At 51.9% G+C, this 18,607-nt stretch overlaps 2 protein-coding genes across 9 annotated transcripts in view; one reads left to right on the plus strand and one right to left on the minus strand.

Moving 5' to 3' along the window:
• The window catches only part of PPFIA4 (PTPRF interacting protein alpha 4), a 62,010-nt gene extending 60,620 nt beyond the window's left edge, over nt 1-1,390 (minus strand). For 6 of the 7 annotated variants that reach the window (XM_074528219.1, XM_074528224.1, XM_074528223.1 and 3 more), the window contains exon 1: nt 1,282-1,390. The gene's annotated coding sequence lies outside the window, so the exon portion shown is untranslated. Of the gene's footprint in view, nt 1-1,077; nt 1,243-1,281 lie in introns of those variants that run through there. The other variant, XM_074528218.1, reaches the window with a different exon arrangement.
• A 3,723-nt stretch (nt 1,391-5,113) lies between these two features.
• Nucleotides 5,114-18,537, plus strand: TMEM183A (transmembrane protein 183A). 2 transcript variants are annotated; one of them, XM_005492448.4, is made up of 8 exons: nt 5,114-5,295; nt 6,022-6,111; nt 8,958-9,110; nt 11,516-11,675; nt 13,078-13,258; nt 16,436-16,516; nt 17,136-17,291; nt 18,234-18,537. In XM_005492448.4, exons 1-8 carry the CDS (start codon nt 5,199-5,201, stop codon nt 18,417-18,419), a joined length of 1,104 nt encoding a protein of 367 aa, XP_005492505.1. In that variant the 5' UTR covers nt 5,114-5,198; the 3' UTR covers nt 18,420-18,537. The 2 variants fall into 2 exon arrangements, with proteins under 2 accessions (XP_005492505.1, XP_026652476.1); XM_026796675.2 differs by having other exon boundaries at nt 11,519-11,675.
• The last annotated feature ends 70 nt before the right edge of the window (nt 18,538-18,607 follow it).

The raw sequence follows: 18,607 nt of genomic DNA on the forward strand, positions 1-18,607 counted from the left end.
AACAGTGCTGTCTGGAGGCAGCTTGCAGCAGCCCTGTGAACAGAGCTAACAGAGGCTGGGAAGCAGTGTGGGCACAGCTGGAGCTGGCCAAGCTGGCCGGATGCTCTGCTGGCCAGGCCCGAGCACACAGGCCAATGTTTAGGCTGAACCAGATCCATGAGCATCTTCCCAGTTCTGAGCTGGCCCTGCTTGGAAGGCATTCACCTGGTGCTGAGCTCCAGGAGCGTGTGTGTGGCAGCATCCCCACGAGCCAGTGCAGCCCAGAGCTCGGAGCCAGGCAGATGCTCAGTGGGGCTGACACAGAGCACAGCACTGGGTGGATGCTCCAGGGCTGGAGGCAGCACCGAGGAAGGCAGGAGGAGACAGCGCTGGGAAATCAGAGGACTGGGAGAAGGCCATGGGAGGACCAGGCTCACCCGCATTCCTGCCCTCCCCTCGGTGCAAGGTACAATCTGGGGAGGGGATGCAAAGGGACAGCTTGGGAGCACATGGGGGTCTGCCAGAGGCAGAGAGCAGCTGAAAATCAAGACCCCCTCTACCGGGTTAAGGAATCACTGCCTCCTCCCTGCCCCCCATAGCATGCAGCCTCGGGGGATGTGCCGACCCTTCACCCTCCTGCCTGCACACCCAGTGGGGATGGGGCAGCGCATCTCCCCGGCTCTCGGGCCGGGGCCCGTGCACTGAGGGGAGCAACCCTAGCTCAAATGCTCGGTCTGCGGGTAAAGCCGGGGCAGAGCAAGTCCCCCCTCCAACCCAGCTCGGCGTGAGAATGACACTCCCCAGCTCAGACTCAACCCAAGGGAAATGAAGGAGCTGAGCACACCCTGACTCAGACACCCCCTCCAAGGGGTAACGGGGTGGGAGATGAAGCACCCCCGGAGCGAGTCAACCCCTTCCGGGGGGGGCAGAGCATTCCCCGGGGCACTGCAGGCTGAGCATCCCTACTGCGGCCCCGCCCGGGGGGCAATGGGGAGCATTCCCAGTAGGGGGGGTGGGGGGGAGGAGGGCAGAGCATCCCCGGAGGGTGGCAAAAAGGGCACAGCCCGCCGAGTCCAGCCCCACCGGGGCTGAGCGTACCTACGGGGGGGCCGAGCATCTCTCGGGGGGCAGCAGAGCATCCCCGGGGGAGGCAATACGGGCAGAGCCCTCCGGGTCCGGCCCCACCGGGGTGGCTGAGCAGCCCGGGCGGCCCACGGGGCTCACGGGGGCAGAGCTCCCCCCGGGCGGCCCCGCGCGGGGCCGAGCATCCCCCGTGGGCAGCGCGGCCCCGCCCGCACTCACCGCCCGCCGAAGTCGCTGGAAGCCGCCGCTGCCGCTGCTGCCGCCCCGCCCTGCCCCGCCCACTGCGTCACCGTCCCCGCCTGGCCACGCCCCCGGACACGCCCCCGAGCGGCCCCGCCCCCAGGGGAGGGGGCCGGGGGTCGGGGGCCGGGGGTGCTCCCGGGGACAGGAACCTCCCTGGGGACAGCATACCCCTGGAAAGGCGAGGGACCCTTGCTCTGGGCGTCATAAGGCTTTCAGGAGCGACAGGAATCCCCCCAGGAGAACTCTCCTAGACGGCAGAAACCCCCTTGGGGGCAGGAATTCCCCCGGGAGGAGAGAGGACTCTGAGGTGGAGCAGAAATGCCCCCGTGGGAGTAGGAAACTCTCTTGTGGGGAAGGTTCCTCCCTGGGGGAGGCACAGCAATCCCCCTGGAATGGGCATAGAACTCTCCTGGAGACAGGAACCTCTTCGGGGTGTGTAAGTCCACACAGGGGCAGGACTCCCCCAGGGGTCTTGTCCAGCCCCGCAGGGAGGGAGGGAGGCAGGAGCAGACCCGGGCTGTGGGGTGTCCGAAGCCCTGGGTGCCCCGTCCCCCCACCATGTGGGGAGCAGCGATGGAGCCAGGCAGTGACCCCCGGAGTGCCCCAGACCCCTCCTCACCCTGCCAGGCTCAGTTCTGTGCCCTGGGGGATGTGTCACCCCGGGCTCCCCTCAAGGATGTCTTTGGCATCATCAATGGGATTTGGGGCAGAGGGCAACCATGAACTTCAGCGGGAGCTGCCAAAAGTCCACTCTGCTTCATCATCCTGCCCTGCACAGGGGCATCCTTCCCAAACAATTCATTTGGGGTCCTTGGAAGCACAGCCCCTGGCACAGCCTCTGGGATCCCTCAGCAGTCCTCACCCTGCCTACCAACGAAGAGCTCCTTTCTGGGACCCCACTGGGAACAACTGGGATCATTAGCATCATAGAGCAGCACCTTCCTCTCTCCAGGAAGGACATGGAGCTCATCCTCGGGATTTTTGCTGAAGGACCCTGAGGAGGTCTCACATAAATGCCTCCAACCCACCAGAGGAGGGAGTGTGCTAGATCCACCCGCCGCCAGCCAGACTCAGGAACAACTGCCTTCAGTCCCAAGAACATTTCATCTCTTTTCCACGTGCCAGAGTTTTGTAAGCCAAGACAAGCTTCACTTTTAAAAAAATAATACTGCGATACAGTTCTCAAATAGCAATGATGAATAGGATAATCCAAGGAAAACGTTTTCAAGTAAAGAGGTGGGTGCAGCCAGGAGCACCAGGATCTGGTTTATTGACTGCCATCCACATTAATTTATATCCATTGCCTTAAGAACAGATGGATTAGGAGTAGCCTTTCTGTCAAGGAATGGCCTTTCCTGCATGGGATGATCAGAAGTTTTCTCAATCAAATATGCTCCTCGCTGATAAAATGCTCCTTCTTGTTTATTTGAGAAATGCTGAGAGAAATAGGGTCGGGCAGGGAGGTTACAGACGTACCAGCTCCTGGCCATGGCTGGGAAGCAGAAGGAATGTGGATTTCCTGGATTTGTCCATATTCCATGCTTTATCCTGCTCTGGAGAGGCCCAAGAGCTGACACCACAGCTGTGAAAACATCTCGCTGTCATTCCAATCCTCTCCTGAAGTTTTGTAGGAAAGGGGCACAAGTGGGAATGCAGCACTGGAGTGTTCAGAGTCATTGAGGGAGAATGGGGCAGGGCTGGGCTCTTTGGTCACTGTGTAAACCCCAAAGGAGGGGAGCAGGATTCCACCAGCCTGCCCAGTTTACCCCAGCACTGGGCAGGACTCCAGCCAGCTCCTGGCAGTGCCCAAATCCCCCTGTGAGCAGGGCACAAGACCTCAGGGGAACACAGGCCCCAAAATCACCATCAGCCCCTGGGCTGCCAGTCACAATTTCTCTTTGCAGATCCCCTGGAACCAATTCCTCCCCCATGGGGTGGCACCACTCCTTCAGCAAGCTCTGAGCACTGATTTCAGCCCTAAAAAATAGCAAATGCAGTTTACAGCTGGTGGGCACCCATCACTGCTCCCACCACAGAGGTGTGGGTGGCACTGCGAGCCCGTGGTGTGGGCTGTGCTTGGGCACTGCTCAGTGGGTGTCTCCTGGGAGTGTTCCAAATCCTCTGAAATCATCAGGATAAACCCCGACAACACAGCCTTTTTAGTGTCAATGGCATTACTTTATCCTTGGCCAGGGTGTGTGTGGCCAACAGGGTTCCAGCCTCCCCACAGACAAAAATACAAAACCTTTTCATGTGTTTATACATTTTTAGAAGAAAAAACCAAACCAACCAACAAAAAAAACCCCAAACAAACAAAACAGAACTTCATTTGGTCTAAATTCCATTATTCACTTATCATTCTCTTTCATTTAATACTATTCTATCCTCTACCGGTTACTGATTTCTCACTTCTTATGTTAATTAGTCCATCTTTTTAGTCTTTTTAGTAGCTTTGGAAAGTAGGAACTGTTAACACATAGATGGAGTCTTGTTCGGCTCTTCTTTATCTTCAGGTTTCTGCAAAATGCCCCTGTAGCTCAGAAATTCAACATTCCAGATGTCCAACCTCACCAATATGTTCTGCTCTCCCTGGCTTTGTTCATTGAAGCATATCACACTTAGTTTATCAAAACTTCAGTTTGAGTACTTTTCCCAATCTGTGCTCCTACAAAAGTGGCTCATGGCAACTTTGCTAAATGCTGGAAAAGAGTAATTTAAGAATAACACACTATTTATAATTTATAGGTTATGATTAATTAAAGCAATTTATTTAAAAGTTAATAAAAACTATTAACTAAAATTATTATTTAAAAGTTCCATTGTTTCCAACAGGGGGTGCATCAGGGCAATCACCTCAGAGTTCCTCCTTACTGGGAGCCCTAGGGGGGCTGCAATCACTGCAGAATCCTTTTACTGGGGGGTCAGTTTCCTCAGAGACCCTTCCTGCTGGGAGGATGGGGGGAATCCCCTCAGAGCCCCCCTGTACTGGGATGATGGGGAAGGGCAATTATCTCAGAGCCCCCCCCGTACTGGGATGATGAGGAAGGGCAATCATTTCAGAGCCCCTCATTACTGGGATGACTGGAGAATGAAGTTACCTCAGGGGCTGTTGTTACAGGGAGGATGTGGGGGCAATTCCCTCAGCGATCCATGTTCTGGGAGAACTGGGGACCCGTTTACTCAGAGGCCCTCGTTACTGGGAGTACTGGGGAGCCGGCATGCTTTAAGGCCTTTGTGGCTGGGAGGATGGGGGTCCCTTCACCTCAGCGACCCTCAGTACTGGGAGGACTGGTGTGTGGGGGATCCCCTCGAGCGCCCTCGTTACCGGGAGGGGGCAGTTGCCTCACAGCCTCGCAGTACTGGACGGAATCCCCTTAGGACCCCCATTATTGGGAGGACTGGGGCAGCCTGGAAGCCCCTCAGGGCCCCTGCTAACAGAGAACTGGGAGGGGGCAATCCCTCAAACACCTCCATTACGAGAGGGGCAATTGCTTTATTGATCTTCATTACTAGGAGGGATCTCCTCAGGGATCCCCTTTACTGGGGGGAAATCTCCTGAATTTGAACGGGGCAATCTCCTGAAGTGCTCTTGTTACTGATAAGACTGTGGGGGGAGGGAGAAACCCTCAGGGACCCTCAGCACTGGGAGAGGGAGAATCCTCAGGGGTCCCCCTTTCTGGGAGCACTGCGGGGCGATCCCCTCAGCACTGGGAGGAGGAATCCCCTCAGGGGTCCGCGTTACGGGGAGCACTGCGGGAGACGCTCCCCTCAGGACTGGGTGTTATGTCACAGCCCCGGTGATGTCAGAGCGGCGCGCGGTGTCGCGGCGCTGACGCGGCGCGGGGCGGGCGCTGTGGCGCTGTCCCCGCTGTCCCCGCGGGGCCCGGCCGGACATGGCCCCGCGCGGCCGCCCCGCCGCCGCCGCCATGCCCCGCAGGGGCGCCCGCAAACGCCTCAAGTTTCGCGCCGACGACGTGTGCTCCGAGCGAGGTGAGAGCCGGGCCGGGCCGGGCCGGGCCGGCGGGGCCGGGCCTGGGCCGCGGCTGAGGGGGCCGGGGCTGATGAGGGGAGCGGCGCCCGATGGGGGAGCGGGGACTGTAAGGGAAGGCGGGCCTGAGGTGAGCCGGGCCGAGCTTGGCCCTGCTGGTGCACGCCGGAGAGGAGGCCTGGGCCCGCATTAGGGCCCGGGGGAGGAGATTGTTAAAGGGCCTGAGCTTAGCCTGGGTGAGAGGGATGAGGGGAAGGAGGACGGTCCAGTCTCACCTAGGAGTGAGCTGAGCCCTCTCGGCGTTGTGCAGGCAGAGAGCTGCGTCCAGGAGGGATCCCCCAGCGGGGTTCTGGACGGATGTGTGGCAATAAGACCTCCTTGCCTGTGGAGGAGGTGCCTGAGAGCAGAGGATCAGCCAGGCTCGAGTTGGGCTGTGTGAGGGAGAATGGGATTATCACTGGCTGAGGTGGTGGGAGAAGGAGAATTGCGCTGGGCTGGGTGGGGGCGTGGGTCGCCTGAGCCTGGTTGACCGATGGTCTGGAATAGAGACTTTCTGGGGACTCCTGGCCTGCACATCTTTGCTGAGGCTCATTTTCCTGCTTGTGCATTTCCTCTTCGAGCCTCTACTCCTCTGGGGACTGTTCCCTTTAGTCATCGTGACTCTTAGCCCTTTTGTCCCCTCCCCATAATCCCTAATCGCTGTGACCCCTGTTTCCCCCTCTCTGCAGTGACGGTGGCAGATTATGCCAACTCAGACCCAGCTGTCGTGAAGTCTGGGCGGGTGAAGAAGGCTGTGGCCAACGCAGTGCAGCAGGAAGGTGAGTCTGCCCTGGGGCCCCAGCCTTCCCCACACTGCCTTCAGGTTTTGCTCTGCATGACATGGGAAACTCCTCTTCCTTAAACTGAGAAAATTTGTTGTCCTTTAGTGCTGAAAATGAGCATGTGCTACTCTGTAGACAACCAGAAGTTAAGGGCTTAGACTGGAGGTTTTGCAGAAAGCCTGCTGCAAGAATTGCTGAGTCTGTGTTAGTGCCTGAAATGGAAAGGCTTGGACGTCATCTCCTGCTTGAAGCAGAAAATAACATTATAAAAGTCTTTATTACTTTATTGCCACATATAAAACTGTAGATAACTTTATTAGCAGGTAAAATTCTTTGCCGGGGGAGTAAGGTTGTGATGGGTCTGTCAAACGTGTTGTGAGGAGGTCTTGGGAGGCTGTTGCTGTTTTTTTGGCAAACTTTGCAAAGAAGGAGTTTTTTCCTGGAAAGGTAGTGCAGTATTTTGTTATCTGCTTCCTCCTTGTCTGGGAGCTTTCTGAGCTAACACACCCCACTTGCTTGAGAAATGGTAAGGTTTTGGCCTTTTAAATGTAGCTGTCACACGTGTTGGAGGTGGATGTTGTGTTGACAGTGATAACTGAACTTTTCATAAAGGGAAACTCTTGGTTTGCTGCTGAAATCTTGCACTGTTGGAGTCAGTATGCACTTGGCATGAGTGCCTGTCAGGGGCAGTGGTGCTCCTGAACATCCTCTTCAGCTGCTACTTCTCAAGCTTTTAAGATCAGGGCACCCCCCTCTTTTGTGGCCTCCTTTGTTTGGGGCTTCCCTCCTGTTCACCCATCTGTGTTCTGTCTCCTTGAGGCAAAGTCCAGCACTTCAGCAGAGTGCTGGCAAACTGCTGGTGTTCTGTTCTCCCTGCCCCCAGCATCATCTGCTTCATCCAGTTTATCGCCTTACCTGCTGTGTTTCTGCCTCACCTCCACCTCACCCTGGTGCCTCCGGGTCACAGCAGTTCCGTGCCCACCCCTTTCCCAGGTCTTTGCAGTGCAGTCTCAGGGGTTTCCCCTCCGGATTCAGGGATTCTCGGGATCTCTCCTCCCCCGCCCTGGAGCGGTGCTCCAGCCTTATCTGGCCCAGCCATGACTGTGCTGCAGCCTTATCTGGCCCAGCCTTATCTCGGGGTGCGTCTCGGGGTGCCACGCGTGGGGACAGGAGCTCCAAGCTGTGGCCTTGCTGCCCTCCGGAAGCTGGGTTCCGAGTGAAGCCCGTGCTGGGCGTGGCTGCAGCGGGCAGGGCCCCTCCCACAGCGAGCGTCCCGAGGGAGCCGCGGCCGGGAGGAATTTATCTGGGCTTCCTTCTTAATGCCCAGGATGGGGGGATTGCAACGCTGAGGTGAAGAGAGGGTGCCTCTGCAGGGCTGCAGTGCAGCCATTCACTGCTCGGTGGGCTCGTGCTGTTGGCTCAGAGGTTGAGTTTTCCTTTGCAGAGTGGGGTGGACTCTTCTTAAACCCCGCTCTGTGTCCCTGTCAGTTTTGTCCTCTCTTGCTTGGCTGTGTTTGATGTCCTAACTCACTGTCATTTGTGTTGCCACCTATTCCAATCTCTTTTTACCTATGAAAGGTCATGTAGAGAGGGCAGGGGGAAAACAGCTGCCATGAATACATCCAGGTGCCAGGAAAGCCTCCAGTTTACAGAACAAACTGTGCAAAGTGAGGTAGAACTGGTTGAGCAAAGCACTGAGGTGTGTCTAGTCAGTGGGTACAATCAAGCCCTGTATGAAGACTGTCTTTCCATCTGCTGTCTTTTCATTTTAAAACCTTGTTTGGTGGTTAGAAATGAGAATATTTTTCACCTGAGTTTATGTTTGGTTTCTTGTTGTTGTTGTTTGTTTTTCTGCTACTCTGTCTCTGTGATTAAAAAGCACATTTTGCTCTTCAGTGGTTCTGGTGACTGCAGTGACTGGAACTGGGATGTTTAAAACCTTCCTGGGCCTCAGTTTGTGCTGAGTAGAAAAGCTTGAACACTGTAAGCCTCCTCTGACCTCACTGGTCATGTTCTATTCTTCACCCAGTTTGTTGGGTTGAAATTCAGCTCTCAAATGAGTTTCACAGCTGTTAGCCTTTGTGCTGCTGTGGCAGTGCCTCACACAGCTGTAATGCAGGACCACACCTTTCTTTTTCCAAGACTGTCATTACTGACTCTCATGTGTATTTTTCTGGCCTAATGAGCCCTCAGTTTACAGATCAAGTTTTAAAAATATTATTTCTGAACAGAGATATGTCTAAGCATGTCCCCAGATATAGGAAAAAGCCACCCCCAATCTCCAGCTGACTCAGCTGGCCGTTTTCCTCACTAGGCCAGGGCCTTCCCCTTCACTAAATTCCAGAGTAAGTGGAACTCCTGTGCACTTGACACTGAGTTCCAGCCCCACGGGATTGTGTCATCAGCCACAGGAAGGTTGTCCTGCTGCAAAGGGAGTGAGTCTTCTCCATGTTCATAAAACAGTTCCAGAGCAGGTGCTGGCTCCAGGCTGAACATGGCCATGCAAGGCAACTCTGCTGTTTAGGAAAACCAGTTACCCTTTATAAAGAGGCTGTTGTTTTATTTGGAGTTGTAAATAGCTTCAGCTAAGCCAGTGGGATCTGCATAATGTGCTGGTAATCATCCTCATTGTTCATTACTTAAAACAAGCAGCTGAATAATTATGTTTCCCATTCACTCACCCCTGCTAATCTTTCTCTGACAAGGTAATCCTTGAGCTCAGGATTTACTTGCTTGTGTCACTCACCAGAAAGCTTTAAGGCAGTGGTTCCACTGAAGCATCTCCTGAACTTGGATCACCTTTTCCTCTCTGCTGTTGTACTTACTGTTGTTTTTCATTCCAGTAAAATCCCTGTGTGGTTTGGAAGCTTCCTGTGTCCCTACTGAGGAAGTTCTCTCTGTGTCAGGAGAGTCCTGTGACAGCAGTGATGAGATGGATACCAAGGAGAGCATCAACGGGAGGGCTGCAAGGAAAAAGAAGAGCAAAAGGCACAAAGGTGTGGTCACCTGCAGTCCTGGGGCTCTGTGGGCTCCTGCTACGTGTCCAGCGTGGGGGATGCTCATGCTGGGGATTTACAGGATGGTCATGGGGCTCTTGGAGCATTCTGGAATTTGTGTGTGCACAAAGAAATGCCAAGGGTTTAGTCACTTGTAAATCTGCTTGCACTTGGTCACAGCAGCTGTATTTGCACAAAGGCAGAGCCTGGGGCATGAAATCAGAGCCCAGAGAGCTCCTTGCTTTTAACAAATATCCCTCAGTCTTGGAAAACAAACACTGCTATTTCAGAGTTGTGCAATTGTGCCACTGGATATGTTGCTTCACTGAACACGGGGTGGTGGCAGCAGGTTTGCTTTGGGATTGAAGTGCTGCTGTCCATGATGCATTTGTTGGCAAAACACAAGCTCTGTTTTCAGTGTTTCCAAGGCTGTGGTTTGTTACAAATGGGTTTAAAGGGCTCTTTTCCCAGCAAGGAAGTGCATTTGATCCTACTGGCTCCTTAATACATTAATTCAAGGGAGATATATCCTTCAGCATTTGCACTTTGTGCAACTCCATAGAAATCCATTGACAATGCAGTGTAAGCATCAAACAGCTCTGATGGACTGGGGAAGCCTGCAGAAGTTTCTAGTATCAGGTTGCTTTCAGGTTGAGAAGCAAATTTTGACCAGTTTTCTTGAGCTTAATAGCAATTTATGTAGCACGTGATCATCATTGTGTCATCAGCCACAGGAAGGTTGTCCTGCTGCAAAGGGAGTGAGTCTTCTCCATGTTCATAAAACAGTTCCAGAGCAGGTGCTGGCTCCAGGCTGAACATGGCTGAACATCCACCACAGACTGCGGGTGGACAGCACTTCTTCTGGGAAGGGAGTTAAAAGAGGATAATCTCTTTTATTATTATTATTTATTCCTTCAGAATCCTGGCAAAATAATATCTGAGTGGCTGGAGCTGTGAGTCTGAGAAGACAGTATTCTGTTCTACCACAGCCTTGTCTTGTTTCTGCTACACATTTAGGGAGGAAAAAATGGTGATAGAACAGTGATGCTTCTGGCTGCCCTCTGAGTTCAGCAGTGTGGAGTTTGATGGCTTCTTGAGCTAGAGCTGACCCAGCAAAATGGGTGTAGCAGCTCATTGTGGGTGTGCCTGCCATAAATCTGAAGTGCTGTGGGGAAGTGATCACATCCAGAGCTTTCTTTGGCAAGCATCACATGAGGATAAAGCACTGCCCTTTGTATTAACCTGCTGTCTCAGGGTTAGATCTGGCACCCTCAAGTTCCCAAACACCTCTTCTATGCCAGAGATCTCACAGCAGCTTTTCCTATTAGCAGTGTGCACAAGTTGTGTTTTCCTTCTCTGTTCTTAACCTTCCTAATGCTCAGTATTGTTCTAAAACTATTTTTTGCTCCTAAAGTTGGAGCAATGTGTGTGCAAAAAAATGTGGTGTAAACTACAAAACACTCCAGGAATGAAAGGAGTGTGAGCCCTCAGTTCTGGCTGAGCAGTTCTGACACCTCTAAGAGGAACAGGCCATTCTCTCCATTTGAATTACATTAAAAGTTCTATCCAAAAAGTTTTAATGAAATAAGGAGATTTAAGAAAAGCTGATTGCCAGATGCAGAACAGAATTTCCCTCCCTGACAGAGCTCCTACCAAAATATTGTGACCACTGGAACAAAGAACTGACAAGCCTGGCAGTACCAGTGATCAGGGTCTTCATGTGTGAAGCTATTTTAGTGACCTGTTGAATGTGCCCTTTTCATTAAAAATGCAGGAACTTGGCCTTCCTTTATGTGAAGTTGCCTCTTTATTTGACATCCAATTTTTATTTCTCAACTTCAGTGTGGTATTTCAGCTGTGCCAGGGTCAGGCATCAAAACAGGGTCCAGAAAAGGCTTTGTGGTTTCCAGCCTTGCACACAGCACTCAGTTGGACAAGATGCTGAACAAAATGACCTAATTCTGTGTGCTTTGAGCTGAGCTGCTGGATTAGAAACCTCCAGAGAACCCTTTCAGCCTGAATTCCTTTATGAATCTGCCACTTTGCCCACTTGTGCAGCAGGGATAGCAGTGGCAGGTGTCCAGCCCAGGGGAGGTGTCTGGCTGTGTGGACACTGGTGGCAGTGGGAGCAGGGCCACTGAGGCAGTGCCACACTGGTGCCTGGCTGTCCCTGGGTGGGAGTCAGGGGCCCTCGTGTGCTGCCAGGTGTGCAGCACGTGTCTCTGGGTGGGAGTTGGTGCAGGTGGGATGTCCAGGTGTGCAGATGGCGTGTCCAGGTGTGCAGGTGGGATGTCCAGGTGTGTCTCTGGGTGGGAGTTGGTGCAGATGGGATGCCCAGGTGTGTCTCTGGGTGGGAGTTGGTGCAGATGGGATGTCCTGCACTAATCCAGCCGCGTTGCCTTTAGAAGATGCCGAAGGGGGAGGAGGAGAGGAATATCCCATCGACATCTGGCTGCTCCTGGCTTCCTACATCCGCCCTGAGGACATCGTCCGGTTCTCTCTGATCTGCAAGAAAGCCTGGACTGTCACTTGCACTGCTGCCTTTTGGACCAGGCTCTACAGAAGGTGAGACTCTAGAGGGTTTTAAAACCGGTTGTGGGAGGTTTCAGTAGAGAGCAGTTCTCTGCAGAGCTGGAAATAAGGGAGTAATTCTCTTTAGGCCTGGGCCCTGAGTTTGCACATTGACATAGTGATGTGGACCTCTCTTGTGGAATATTCTTATCCCTCAAGGACAAGCTGGGAGAGCTGGGGTTCAGCCTGGAGAAGAGAAGGCTTGGGGAAAACATCCCTGTGACTTTCTAGTACCTTAAGAGGGCTTAAAAAGGGGGGCAGAGAGACTTTTTCTATGGGTCAGTGGTGGCAGAACAAGGAATAATGATTTTAAACTGAGGGCAGAGGGCAGGGTTAGATTGGATGTTAGGAAAAAATTCTTAACTGTAAAGGCAGTGAGGTCCTGGCACAGATTGCCCAGAGAAGCTGTGGCTGTCCCATCCCTGTAGTGTCCAAGGCCAGGTTAGAGCACCCTGGGATAGTGCAAGGTGCCCCTGCCCATGGCAGGGGGTGGAATGAGCTGAGCTTTAAGGTCCCTTCCAACCCAAACCATTATAAGATTCTAATATCACATCTGCTTTGGGTATGGAAATGAATCTTTATGGTGTATTCCTGTATGTTCCCTGTAAAATCTCAGAGCTTTGTGTCCTTTTCTGCTTGCCATGGCCCAACACTTGTATATATCAACCTGTCCAAGTATGTATGGCACGGTCAGTGCTGAAAAGCAAACATCATTGATGAACAACTTGCCCTGCCTCAAGCTCTAATCACAGCCACCTCCCTGTAATTTGGGAATTTTGGAGCTCTACAGTGACAGGATTAAGTGAAAGCAAGGAGGTCAAAGGGGTGGTCAACGCTTGATACAAATGCTTCTGTCCCAGTACATGCCACTGGGATATTCCTTCAGGAGAGAACATTTTCTTTATCACAGCTCTACCTGTTGCCCAGGAGGCACAAGCAGCAGGGGCACAGAGAGTGGCTGTGGTCATCCTTGCCCTGCCCCTGGTTTTTTGTGTGACATTCCCTAGCAAAGGTTCCTTTGGAATGTGATGAGTAACAGCCCTTGAGTGCAGGTGTTCAGGCTGCTCAGGCAGTGCTGAGAGCTGCAGTCAGCTCAGCTGGAAGTCCCTGGGAACCTGCAGCAACCTGCAGCCCTTTGTGCAGCCTGCAGCCACATCCCCGGCTGGTCTCTGGGCAAACTAGAAATTATTGGGAATTGTAATAGGATGTGTGGGCTGGAAGCCTGCCTGGTGCAGGTCAGGGCTTTGAGGCTGCCTGTGGTGTCCTGTCAGCAGCACAGCCCCCTCACAGCCCTGAGGGCTGAGCAGGTGCTGTGGTCAGTGAGATGTGTGTGTGGAGTGTTCCCTGGCAGGGCTGTGGCCCTGCCCTGCACTGACGCGTGGCTGTGGCTGTGCAGGCACTACAGCCTGGACGCGTACCTGCCCCTGCGCCTGCGGCCCGAGTCCATGGAGAAGCTGCACTGCCTGCGCGCCTGTGTCATCCGCTCCCTGTTCCACATGTACGAGCCCTTCGCCGCCCGCCTCTCCAGGAACCCCGCCATCCCAGACAGTACTCCCAGCACTTTAAAGAATTCCAGAGTAAGTGGCATAACTGAGCAGCTGTTTTCTGTTTGGTTTGTTTTTTTCTTTCTAGAAGAAAAACAGATGATATGGAGATGGTCACCGGTGAAGCTGGTGTAGGATGGTCACTAACTGGGTATTCTCAGTGGGATTTGTAAAAGTGGGCTGATTACTTGTATGTGTAGAGTTACTCTCTGGAGTAACTTCTGCTTAAGTCCTATACTACACCATTTTAACCAGCAAAAGGGTCCTGGTATCACTGGATATGAGAACTGCCAGGGATGTTTGCAGCTTCCCTTCCTCTGATCAAGGCTCCATAGAATTGGCTTTTATATGTTTTGCTGTATTCTGACACTGTCTGCCAGAGAACATCTTCTCTCTGCAACAGGCCTCTGGAGAGCTCAGGAGTGACACTGATGCCAGGAGTTGTGTCACTCTGCTTTCCTGCAGGTCGTTCATGGTCTGGTGTGTGGGTGAGCCAGGGTGGTGATGCTGGGGTGAGCATGGCAAATATGCAGAGCCTGTGTCTGCTTTGGGACTGGGCTGCACTTGTGTTGGGCTGTGAAGGGCTTGTCTGTGGTGTGGGCAGGTAATTCTCTGTGCTATCCCAGCTTGGAGCACTTGCATATTATTCCTCTTTAATTGCTGTTGACCATTAACTCTGAAATGCCTTTGTGTCTCTTGTTTGGTTTTAACTTGCAACTGGCCGATAATCTGTGAGCAGCTTAAGCAATGATGTGAGTTCTCCACCCTCCAAATCCTAAGTCAAAAACCTGTTGAAAGAGGTTTCTGGAGCCAAACTGAAGTGGCTTTCATTTAGGAGTTGTTCTTTCTTTTCTATTCAAAATAGAGGAACCTCATCTATCTGTTCATGACATCCCACTTTTCTTCCTTCCTCTCCCTGTCACAGGCTGTTCTAGGCTTGGGGAGCATCCAGCAGCACACAGGAGGTGGTGCTGCAGCACAGGGAAAAGCACATGGCTCTGTGTGCGGCCTTATCTCTGCATCCAGAGCTCCTTGTTCTCTTCCTGAGTCCCCAGGCTGGGGATCTTCATTCTTGCCAACTGAAAAAGCAAGACACTTTGAGGACATTCCAGTAGTCCTGAGCCCAAGCTCCCCCTGCTCATGGCTGTAGGAGCTGGAGCCCCGAGGTGGTGCTAGCAGGGTCGACATTTCAGGAGAATTCCTGGTGACATCATAACGGCTTTGGTGCCCACTGCTAATGCTTCTCCTGTACTAACAGTTGGAGGAGCATCCTTTAAGTGCAGTCTTTCATTGTTCAGCTTTTTAAAAAGGAAATTAAATGGGGACGAGGCTTTGTCAGAGCAGTAGAGGTCTGACCTAACCCCTTGCAGCATGAAAGAGCCACCCTGAGTCTGGTCTTGCTGTACTACTGCACTGCAGGACTCTGAGCTGCACTTGTGTGACTGTGCCCACAAATCCCTCAGCACAGAGGGTTTGGAGGAGGACCTGGCATTGCCTCCCCATATTCTGGCTTTCCTGGGCATTGGTTGTACCTTTGTGGGTTGCTGACACTAACAGCAATGCCTGCCTAAACTGCATGTGGCTAGAGGAGAGCCCAGCCCCAAGTGTGATCCAACCTAGCTTTTCCTCTTTAATTTCCTTTTTTCTTTCCCTAGCCTAGCTTGTGTGGGACACTGGAGCCGTTATGGTGTCAGCAGAGGTGTTTGCCCTTTAAAGACACCCCATTATTTTGGGCGGAGCGGCCCCGCACGGCGCGTCTGAAGGGCAGGACGGCTGACCCGAGGACGACATCCTCTGCCCCTTAGGAGGTACTGACCTTTTGTCCTTCACTACTTGCCATGACCAAACAGGCTGCTGGACCAGGCTGCCTCTGCAGGTGAACTACAAACGCCACTGGTGGAGTTAAACTCAGCAGCATCTGCTGCTCATCTGAGTTAAAAGATCTGGAGAATGTTTTTATTGGAAAAAACTTGAGGGCTGCTTCCTCCCAGGTGGAGGTTATTCCATGCATGTTTCTGAGCTTTACTCCACAGAGCTTTGTTGTTCACCTCATGAGGATTGTGGAGAAAAAAGGTCTTTTAAGGACTTGCTTATGAATGTGACTCAGAGTTGAAGTTGAGGGTCTTGTATCCCCCTTGGTCTCTTCAGAGCCCCTGTGATGGAGGCTGGCTCTGGCTTTGTTTTATTAGGATCACTCCATCCTAGAATGAAGTTAAATGTGTGCTTTGCCCTGCAACCCAGTCAGGCCTTCTCTCTTCAGGAGAGACTGTGTACGGATCACAGGGAATTCTCTTTACCCACATTATTCCTCCTTTACCTGCTGACACTGATGAAAGATAAGACCAGCTGTGGTGGGCTGGCATCTGTGGTGTGGAAAAGCGTTGTGGGATGGCTGGACTGATTTGCCAGGTTCTTTGCTTGGCTGTTGAAGGCTGGTTGCTTGTACTGTGACTGGTAGGCTGGGATTTCCCTCCTGCAGGAGTTTTTCTGAGCCTCCTGCTCTAGAACAAGCTCCTGGGCTGGAGCCTGTGGCCCACAGAGTGATAACCAAGTGAAATTGGAGCAGTCCTGATGTATGTCTGCATGAGAGGGCAATGCTGGTTATCATTGCCCTCTGAGGCTGGTTCAGACTGGTTTCTCATTTTCTTTGGAAAAGAGACAGAAGGTTGGTCAGACTGTGCTGTCCTGGCAGTGGCTTCGAAATGATGACAGTCAGTGCTGATAATGGCAAGGTCAGGGTCTCCATTTGACACCACAATGGCTTAGGAACTTCTTCATCCATCACCTCATAGCTCATGTGGTCTTTGTATTTCCCTCTGGATCCTTTCCTTCTCAATCCTTACTCTGTTCTCTGTTGTTCCTCACTTTAACCTTGTTTGGAACCCAGTTTAATGGGAGTTGCTGGTGGGTAGAGGGAATGGGTGAACCTGTACCACTCACACCTGCCCTAGGAAAGGGACAAATGGCACATCAGGATTTTGCTGTTTGGCACATCAGTGACTCCATGTTGCATGAGGAGTTGGCCAGCTTGAAACTGGGAGATCTACAATGCTGAGAAGGTTCTTTGAACATAATCAATCTAAATAAGTGGCGCCTAATTGCTCCTATGTAATTGTGTTTTCAATTGGAAGCCTTTATGATCTGTTAAAACTTATTTAAAGTGGTGTTTCTAAGGGTTTCATAATTTTGTGTTTCTTTTTTCCACCTCAGTGTCTGCTTTTCTGGTGCAAAAAGATTGTAGGGAACAGACAAGAAGCAATGTGGGAATTCAACTTCAAGTTCAAAAAGCAGGTATGAAAGACCCAGATCAGCTGTGACTTCTGTTTGAAGTAGAAATTATATTTCTGGGGAGTAGAAGGGAAGTGGAAACTTTTTGTCCATTCAGAGAATAAATGCAAACAGATTTCCATGGTAAACTAAAGCATGTTGTAGAACTACACTCAGTTTTCAGTCCGTGTTACCAAGACATTTAGAATCCCACATTTTTATTTCCTCCATCAGTATCCTTTCCCTGCTATAAGATGTGGATCATCACTACTGATTGTTACCAAAAACCAGACTGTCTGACTGTAGTGGTCAAAATGTTGACCAAAATCTGAAACTTCTTGTTATGGCATTGCCAAGATTTCTCAGAGAAGTGAAGACAGCCAGCACTGCCAGGGAAAGCCTCCAGTAGTGGGTGTTGGGAGAAGCCAGTAATTTCAGGCAACCTTGGGATTTGTGCAGCTTTCCCCTCTAAAGAAATGGGTCTGAAAATTGTCCATCCAGAGTGATGGCATTTTGTTGTTATTGTGACACTTTGTCCAAATACCTGGGGAGGAGGAGAGACCCTGCCAGGCCACACTGGGGAGGAGCAGCCAAGCCCAGCAGAGGTTCCTGCTTTGCTAAATCGGCCTCTCTTTCTTTCAAGTCTCCCAGATTGAAGAGCAAGTGTTGCAAAGGTCTCCAGCCCCCAATCCAGTATGAGGAAGTGCACACAAACCCAGATCAGGATTGCTGCCTGCTGCAGATCACCACCTTCAACTTCATCTTCGTGCCAATCGTCATGGGCATGACCTTCACCTTGGTGAGTGGGAGAAAGCTGCCAGACTCTGCAGATGAGGCTCCTGTAAGGACATGAGAGGGCACCTGGAATCTCCTGTGTTGGAAGGGACCCACAGGGTCCCCTATTCCTGGCCCTGCACAGGACAACCCTAAGAATCCCACCCAGTACCTATTTTAGGCTGTATAAATCCTACTGTCCTATCAGCAAACCAGTTCTGGGAATCATATGGTTAATAAAGAGAGGAAGTGCTCAGAATCTTGGTTTAACTTCTCCATTTTCCCTGTTTGGTGCAGTGAACAGAGAGGATGTAGAGGATGTTCCAGGAGCTGTGGTTAGGCAGTGTCTGGCCACAGGTCAGTTACCAGAACTGCAGCAGGTACAGGAGACAGGGAGCAGTACAAGTGGAGGTCTGCCCCTCCCAGGAATATCTCTTTATGGCAGTAAATTCTGAGAGGAAAATCCCACATGAGCAAACTCTTTGATTGTGTGTTTGTTCCCTGATTGGGAGTCAGGGTTTCAGAAGTGGCCAGTGCTCAGGAGAGGTTCAGTCTGGCCTCACTTAGGAGTTGGGCAGTGAGTTCCAGACTTCTCCTGACAGCCATGTGTTTCCAGGTTCACTTAGAATCAGAGTCATAAAATTACTTATATTAGAAAAGACCTTTAAGATCAGTCCCAGCACTGTCATGTTCACCCCTAACCCATGTCCCAAGTGCCACATCCACAGGCGTTTTGAACACTGCAAGGGATGGTGACACCACCACTGCCCAGGCAGTTCCAGTGTTCTTTTACAGCCCTTCCAGTTTCCAGCATGATTATTTGGGGCTGCCAGCCAGACAGAATGAGAATGTGACTGTGAAACACCATGTACAACTCAGAGGAATTTATCAAGTCTAGAAGTGTGGTGTTGAGAGCTCTCTTGGTCACTGTGACTCTCTGAAGCAGCTCTGCTCTCCTCTCTTGCAGTTCTCCATCTCGGTGAGCACGGACATGCGGCACCACCGCGTGCGCCTGGTGTTCCAGGACGCGCCCGTGCGCAACGGGAAGAAGCCGCGCGTGGAGCAGGGGGTGCAGGTGGTGCTGGACCCTGTGCACAGTGTCAGGCTCCTGGACTGGTGGCACCCACAGTACCCCTTCTCCCCAAAGGCTTAGTGCTCTCCTGAGGCTGCAGGAGCCCACAGGGGACTGAATCTGGCAGGCTGAAGAGAATTTCTAGGAACCAGGAAATCCTATTTTTATTTCTGAAATAAATTCTGCAGTCTCCTTGCAAGTGGTTGAAGCTGCTGAGCTAGTTTGTATGTATATAACTTCTGGTCAGTAATGAGCAGAGCTGAGTGTAA

Source organism: Zonotrichia albicollis, chromosome 28 (genome assembly GCF_047830755.1).
Source record: "Zonotrichia albicollis isolate bZonAlb1 chromosome 28, bZonAlb1.hap1, whole genome shotgun sequence".
Classification (NCBI taxonomy): domain Eukaryota; kingdom Metazoa; phylum Chordata; class Aves; order Passeriformes; family Passerellidae; genus Zonotrichia; species Zonotrichia albicollis.

Coding starts and splice junctions, on each gene's coding strand:
- TMEM183A (XM_005492448.4), top strand. CDS start 5,199: ATGGCCCCGCGCGGCCGCCCCGCCGCCGCCGCCATGCCCCGCAGGGGC. Junction 6,112..8,957: donor CAACGCAGTGCAGCAGGAAG/GTGAGTCTGCCC, acceptor TTTTCATTCCAG/TAAAATCCCTGTGTGGTTTG. Junction 16,517..17,135: donor ACTTCAAGTTCAAAAAGCAG/GTATGAAAGACC, acceptor CTTTCTTTCAAG/TCTCCCAGATTGAAGAGCAA.